This window comes from Thecamonas trahens (genome assembly GCF_000142905.1).
Source record: "Thecamonas trahens ATCC 50062 unplaced genomic scaffold supercont1.31, whole genome shotgun sequence".
Lineage (NCBI taxonomy): Eukaryota > Apusomonadida > Apusomonadidae > Thecamonas > Thecamonas trahens.
In genome coordinates, this window is record NW_013657649.1 from 176,304 (window position 1) to 182,874 (window position 6,571).

Consider the following 6,571-nt stretch of genomic DNA (forward strand, 5'->3'; position numbering starts at 1 on the left):
GAGTGATAAAAAAATAGAAGACTAGTCTTGTGCTTTTGGATCGCTCCAAAAGTAAAGTTAAAAAATAAAAAAGGAAGGAGATAGGATAAAATAGAGTTAAAGAGGATGGATGTCAGCCAGAGTGGAGAGGTGTACTCGGAAAAAATTCACTTTTGCGAGAGTGCGGCCATGAGCCCCCCCCCCTCCCGTCCACCACCCACCACTCACTCCACTTCCACCCACTACTCACCGACACCTCCCCCATCATGTGGCGCCACACAGTCATCGGCACACTTCGGACGCTTGCCGGCAGCCGGGCAGCACAACTTGGAGGTAGGACAGCGACTCGGACCATGGCTCGCGGAGCAGGCGGAGTCGGGGCGACGCGTCAGCGTCTGACGACAGCTGGCGGCGCGGTGATGCGGACGATGCGGGCGATGCAGAGCCTGGCAGGGAGCCAGGGTGCGGGCAGAGTCTTTGCAGCACAGGCTGGGGGCTTGCTGGGGCAGAATGCCGTGGCGATGGCCACCAGGAGCATGCCCAAGTCGGCTGTCGTGGCGCATGCGAGTCGGTCCTTGGCCACTTTGGCGTCGGCGAGGACGACCGTGTCGTCGGCGCCGGTGCGGATGCTGACGACGTCGGTGCGTGCGCGGGCACAGGCACAGGCACAGGCGCAGACGCAGGTCCAGGGATGGGGAGGATCCAAGGCTGTCCGTAACTGGCTCGGCGTCACATCGGGCCTGGTCTACGGCATGGTGGTGCTGGGCGGAGTGACGCGGCTGACCGAATCGGGCCTCTCCATGACCACCTGGTCGGTTACCGGATCGCTCCCGCCTTCCACCGACGAAGAGTGGGCCGCCGAGTTTGCCAAGTACCAGGACTCGCCCGAGTACGAGATCCTCAACAAGGGCATGACCGTCGACGAGTTCAAGCGCATCTTCTACTTTGAGTACTCGCACCGCATGCTCGGGCGCCTCATCGGTGCCGCCTTTGTCCTGCCCATGGGCTATTTTTGGGCCCGCGGTGTGCTCACGACCCCGCTTAAGAAGGCTCTGCTCGCCATCGGCGCCATGATCGGCGGCCAGGGCCTGCTGGGGTGGTACATGGTCAAGTCTGGCCTTAAGGACGAGTTTGACGCCTCGGGCAACGCCCCGCCGCGAGTCTCACAGTACCGCCTCGCCGCCCACCTCTCGTCGGCGCTGGCCATCTACTCGGCCATGCTGTGGACCATGTTTAACGTCGGGACCACGGGCTCGCCGCCGCTGAACGCGGCCCAGCTTGCGCCGCGCGCGCTCTCGGTTCTCCGCAACAAGTCGACCGCCCTCCTCGGCGTTCTGGGCGTAACCATTGTCTCGGGCGCGTTTGTGGCCGGCCTTGATGCTGGCCTGGTCTACAACGAGTTCCCGTTGATGGGTGGCTCCATCATCCCGTCGGACATTGTGCGTGACGATCTGCCGCTCTGGCGCAACGTGTTTGAGAACGACGTCATGGTTCAGTTCAACCATCGGCTCCTTGGCCTCACCACGGCCTCGGGCGTCCTTGCCATGTGGGCATACGCCTCGCGCCTCCCGCTTCCTCGGCCGGCCAAGATCGCTACCAACGCCGCCGCTGCCCTTGTTGTCGCCCAGGCCTCACTCGGCATCTCCACCCTCCTCATGTTTGTGCCTGTCAAGCTCGCCGCCATGCATCAGGCCGGCTCGGTTGCCCTCCTCTCCTCGCTCCTCTGGCTCCTCCATGTCCTTCGCCGCGTCCGCATCTGACCGTGATCATGCTTGATCATGCCCCCCTTCCCCCCCTCCACTAAACCTTGGCATCCCTTCCGCTCTCTCATCGCCCTCGCCAACCTCGCTCCGCCTAGCCCGTCACCCGACACCCACTGCTGTCTGCGTGCGGTCCGCCGCGTTTCGGGCTCCAGCCACACCACGCCATCGCACCCTGCGGACGCAGAAGCAGAGGCAGCGCGTGTACGCGCATACACCTGACCACTCCCCCCCCCCCTACCCCGTCCCGTCCTCCCTCCCTCCCCCCTTCCTGTCGTGCTGCGTTGCTTCCCTGGTACTGCTCACAGACGGACACGCAGACAGACGGAGACACCGACGAGCGCACCGTCGCGGAGACTACTACATCGGGAGGCCCAACACCAGCCCAACTTGCCGCCATGGCAGAGGTCTCGATGTGTGGGTATTTGCTCAAGCGCGGCGAGGTCAATCGCAACTACTCGGTCCGATGGTTTGTGCTCGAGGCGGCGATGCTGTGGTACTACCAGTCGCCAAACGCGAGCAAGGCCATCCAGTCCATCTCGTTGGAGGATGCTATCGTCCGCAAGAGCGCGGCGCCTGCCGGCTCAAAGCGCCGCAAGGGCAATGTGTACTACTTTGAAGTTGTAGCCCGCGACAAGGTCTGGGGCCTTGGCGCCCGGTCGGCTGCCGAGCGCGCATCGTGGATGTCCGCTCTCTCCACCCTCACGATGATGGGTATGGAGAACAAGTACTTTATCAAGGCTGAGGAGGTTATTCGCCAGTCGGAGCTGTACAAGTACCGCCGGCGCCACGGATCGCGGGCGCAGCGGGCGTCGGCGGTTGCTGCTGGCACCGCTGGCAGCGAAGGCACGGCCTCGTCGGCCGCGTCTCCCGATCCTCCCCCTCCTTCCGCTTCCGTCCCGCTACCTCCCAGCGTCGACGCAGACGACCCCGTGTCCGGGACTGTGTCCGGGCGGATGTCGCCGGGCATGCCTCCGCCGCTTACACCAACAACAAGACCATAAAGGACATACATGTGCATGGTGGGATGGTGCAGAGCACAGTGGCGATCGATGGGTAGGGCGTTCGTTTTACGCAAGTGGATCACTGGATGGCAAAGCCGCCGCCGGCAAACCGACGCATATCCGGGTCGGGCTGGACCGGAATCTTACCAGGCGAGGCTGTGGGAGCGGCAGCGGCCTTGTCCTCTGCGGCGGCGCGCTTGCGGCGAGTCTCCTTCTTCTTCATCTCAAAGAATCGCTTCTTGACCGAGTTGAGCTCGCGGGCGAGGCGCTCGTTCTCGTACTTGAACTCGTTGACCTGAGCGACAGACATGTTGAGCTCTGCGGCGAGGGCCTTGAGCTCACGGGTCTTGGCCTTGAGCGAGGCCTGGTAGACGTTGAGCTGCTCGGCAACTTCGGGGCCCGGCTGGCGTGCGAGGACGTTCTTGAGCTCGATGTAGTACTTTTCCTTCTGCTGGATGAGAAGCTCCTTCTCGACAACCTCCTCGGTCTTGGCGATGAGCCGCTTTTGCAGAGTGTGGATCTTGCGGATGAGGTCGTACTTGTCCGGGTCGGTGCCCTCGAGCTTGCGCCAGCGATGGATGTTCATCGGGTTCTCCAGCTCCTCCGAAAGGGCCTTGACTCTGTTGCGCTCCTGCAGCAGCTCGCGCTGGAGCTGGAAGACGGCCATCTTGAGCGAGTCGACATGGGCTGTCTGCCCGTCGAGCAGCTTGAGCTGGCGGCGGAGCTCCTTGTTCTTCGACTTGAGGGCGCGAATCTCCTTGACCCGCTGCGCATACTGCTTCTCGCCCTTTTCGAGAGTGTAGCGGTTGATGGAGAGCTTCTCGTAGAGGAGGGCGAGCTCATCGTTGCGCCGGATGAGCTGCGTTCCGAGGATGTCACGCTCGTTGCGGGCGGCCTCGAGCGCCTTCTTCTGGCGCATTCGCTCGGTGTCGGCCTCGTTGATGATGTGCTTGAGCTTGGAGAGCTCCTCGGCCTGGGCCTGCTGGAACTTGCGAGCCTCGTAGATTTGAGAGCCGAGGACCGAGAGCTGAATTTGCTTGGCAGCAAAGTCCTTCTGCACCCGCATGTGGGTCATGTGCTCGGTAAAGATGGCCTGCTCCTTGACGACAATCTCCTCCTTGAGCTGGTCAATCTGGTGGTTGAGAATGTCAAACTTGCGCTTGTACTCGGCAATGTCGTCCTGTGCCTCGATGAGCTGCTTCGAGTAGAGGTTGCGGTCCGACCGCACCGCCTCGTACAGCATCTGCTGCTGCTTGAGCTTGACCTTGGCCTCGCGAAGCTTCTTCTTCTTGTCAAAGATGACAAGGTCCTTGATCTTGAGCTCTTCTTGCGTCTGCAGCAGCTTAGTCGAGAGCTCCATGGTGAGCGAGCGGAACTTGTCCTTCTTGAGCCCGAGCTCGTGGATCTTCTTGCGGTGGTCCTGCGCCGCCTTTTTGTACTTGTCGATGTGGGTCTCGAGGACCTTGCGGTCGTTGGCGAGCTTGCGGACGACCTCCTTCTGGGCATCGGTCTTGGTCCGCTCCTTCTCCGTCCCCTTCTTGAGCTTGCTCGTCTGTGCTGAGAGCGACGAGATGACCCGGTCCTGCTCGCGCTTGGCGAGCGTCTCGAGCTCGAGCTGGTGGTTGAGCTCGGTGATGGCCTTGAGCAGGTCGGCCTTCTCGGCCTCGACCACGTTGCGGGCGTTCTTGGCCTGGACCACCTTTTCCTGAAGCGCCGCGTACTTGCGCTGCTCGTCACGGACGAGCTTGCGAGTCCGCTCGATCTCAGCCTTGTGCTGGTCGAGCAGATTGTTCTGCTCTTTAGCGTTGCCCTGCAGCTGCACAATGGTCTCATGCGCCTTGTTGAGTGCGTCCTTGGCCGCAGCCTCGTTCGACTCCATCTGCCCGAGCAGCGACTGATAGTTCTCGACCTCGGCCTTTTGCTGGTCGACCTCGGCGAGCGTGTATTGCAGCTGGTCTTGCAGCGACGCAATCGACTCGTTCTTGGCATTGATCTCGTCCTGCGAGCTCGCGAGCTCGCGACGCAGGTCGTCGAGCTCCTTGTTCAGTTTTTGCTTCTCCTGCGTCTCGCGGCCAAACTCGACCACCCGAGTCCGGATCGCCTCCTGCAGCATGGTGATCTGCTGCTCGGCGGCGGCCTTCTCGGCTTGCAACTGCGAGGTGCGCTCACGCTCGGCATTGATGTCCAGCCGAAGCTGGTTGATCTTGGCCACATGCAGGTCCACCTCCTTCTGCAGCTCCTCCTTGACCCGGAACAGCTCGTTGACTGAGTTTTCCTGTCCGATCGAGAACCCAGCGCCCTGCTCCACAAGCTTCTTGAGCTTGTCGATGGCCTCCCGCAGCGAGTTGATCGTCTCCTTGGCCTTGGCCTCTTTGGCGTTGGCTACATCCACCATCTTCCATGCCTTCTCGATCTCCTTGGTCAACTGCGCAATGGTCTTCTGGTCCTCCTGCGACATCTTGAGCGCCTGCTGGACCTTGGCCGAGTTGGAAACAATCTCGCCCTGCAGCGCCTTGCATCGGTTCAGCAGTCGCTTCTCTGATGCATATGACTTGGAGAGCGCTCGGTGGAGCTTCGAATACTCTTGCCGAAACTTGGCCAGCGACGAGTCGCCCACCAGCTGCTGCAGCGTCTCCTGAAAGTCCCGCTCCAGCGCCTCAAACGCCGAAGCCTCGATTCCGAGCTCCTCCAGCTCTTTCGTAGTCGCCGAGCCCGGCTCCGCCTGTTCTCCCACCACCGCCCGACCCCGTCCGACCCCGTCCGACCCCGTCCGACCCCGTCCGACCCCGTCCGACCCCGTCCGACCCCGTCCGACCCCACCCGTTACCGTCCCGCCGTTCCCGCCCACAGCCGTTAGCGCCGCCGTCCGGTCCCCCCGCCCGTCCGCGCCAAGGAATAGCATCGGCGCCAGCCAGACCAACCACACGCCCCACGACCAGCAGCATGTCATAGCCAATGTTGTGTTGTGTGTTGTGTATGGTTGTGTTGTGAGTTGTGGTGGTTGTGGTGGTTGTGGTGGTTGTGGTGGTTGTGGTTGTGGTGATCGTTCTCAGGGGACTGTCCATGGGCAACGTGTGTAGGAGGGAGAAGAGGGGGGGGGGGGGGAGAAGAGGGAGGGAGGACATATGGATGGTATGCATGTGTATGTATGCACATGTGTGTGTGTTGTGTGTGTGTAGAGTACGTACCATGGTGAGTGGTGGGCGGTGTCAAGTGTGGCTCTGTGTATGGCTCTGGTATGGGTTCAAGGGAGTGGCCCTGCGACGGTGGTGAGCCAGCGGTTGGCCAACGACGACATCATCACCGCTCATCTGTACACGACAACCATGGTGCCGATGATGGTGTTGGTGATGAAGGTGCCAATGATTGTTCCGGTCACCCTCTGTCATCCAGTAATGGTAATGTTCCTCAGTTGCCATGTCATGCCGCATCATCACCATACCCATCACTGCCATAATCGGGCCCTTGCCCCGCACCGTTGACTCTCTCAATGGCTTTCATCGTTTGCCGGACAGCTCTTCCCTCTCCCGACCCCCCCCCCCCCCCCTCCCTCTCGGGGGGCGGCGGGCTGGAACCACCAAAACTTGTCAGCTGCGGTGTCCCCCACACCGCACAAGACATACATGCGAACCGCCCAATGAAATGTTCCAATGCCCAATGTCTTTGATTCCCGCCCGCGCCAGACACATAAGTAAAATACCACTGCGCAGGGGTTGTCATATTGATTGTTAACTCAAAATCACAAAACAAGTAAAAGACCTAAGAATGCTTTTTCTGAGCTTGCGTGTAAAATGGCGTGGATCCTCATACTACGCCTTTATTGGTACC

The 6,571-nt window shown here is 61.1% G+C and overlaps 4 protein-coding genes across 4 annotated transcripts in view; 3 read left to right on the top strand and 1 right to left on the bottom strand.

Annotated features, from left to right (window-relative positions):
- Positions 1 to 332: 332 nt before the first annotated feature.
- On the top strand, positions 333 to 1,739 carry AMSG_07155 (Cox15 protein; the record flags this gene model as incomplete). The annotated part of the gene is made up of 2 exons (XM_013901159.1): positions 333 to 441; positions 679 to 1,739. 2 exons carry the CDS (start codon positions 333 to 335, stop codon positions 1,737 to 1,739), a joined length of 1,170 nt encoding a protein of 389 aa, XP_013756613.1.
- Positions 1,740 to 1,988: 249 nt separating this feature from the next.
- On the top strand, positions 1,989 to 2,743 carry AMSG_07156 (uncharacterized protein; the record flags this gene model as incomplete). The annotated part of the gene is made up of 2 exons (XM_013901160.1): positions 1,989 to 2,604; positions 2,653 to 2,743. The coding sequence occupies exons 1-2, from the start codon at positions 2,138 to 2,140 to the stop codon at positions 2,741 to 2,743; spliced, it is 558 nt and encodes a 185-aa protein (XP_013756614.1). The 5' UTR covers positions 1,989 to 2,137.
- Positions 2,744 to 2,792: 49 nt separating this feature from the next.
- On the bottom strand, positions 2,793 to 5,950 carry AMSG_07157 (flagellar associated protein). Its single transcript, XM_013901161.1, has 2 exons — positions 5,932 to 5,950; positions 2,793 to 5,465 (listed from the first exon to the last, which is right to left on the bottom strand). The coding sequence occupies exons 1-2, from the start codon at positions 5,932 to 5,934 to the stop codon at positions 2,823 to 2,825; spliced, it is 2,646 nt and encodes an 881-aa protein (XP_013756615.1). The 5' UTR covers positions 5,935 to 5,950; the 3' UTR covers positions 2,793 to 2,822.
- Positions 5,951 to 6,534: 584 nt separating this feature from the next.
- Positions 6,535 to 6,571, top strand: part of AMSG_07158 (uncharacterized protein) — a gene marked incomplete at both ends in the record, with an annotated part of 2,709 nt that continues 2,672 nt past the window's right edge. Inside the window, one exon of the mRNA XM_013901162.1 lies at positions 6,535 to 6,539. Within this exon, the coding sequence (XP_013756616.1) occupies positions 6,535 to 6,539 (5 nt within the window). The remainder of the gene's footprint in view (positions 6,540 to 6,571) is intronic.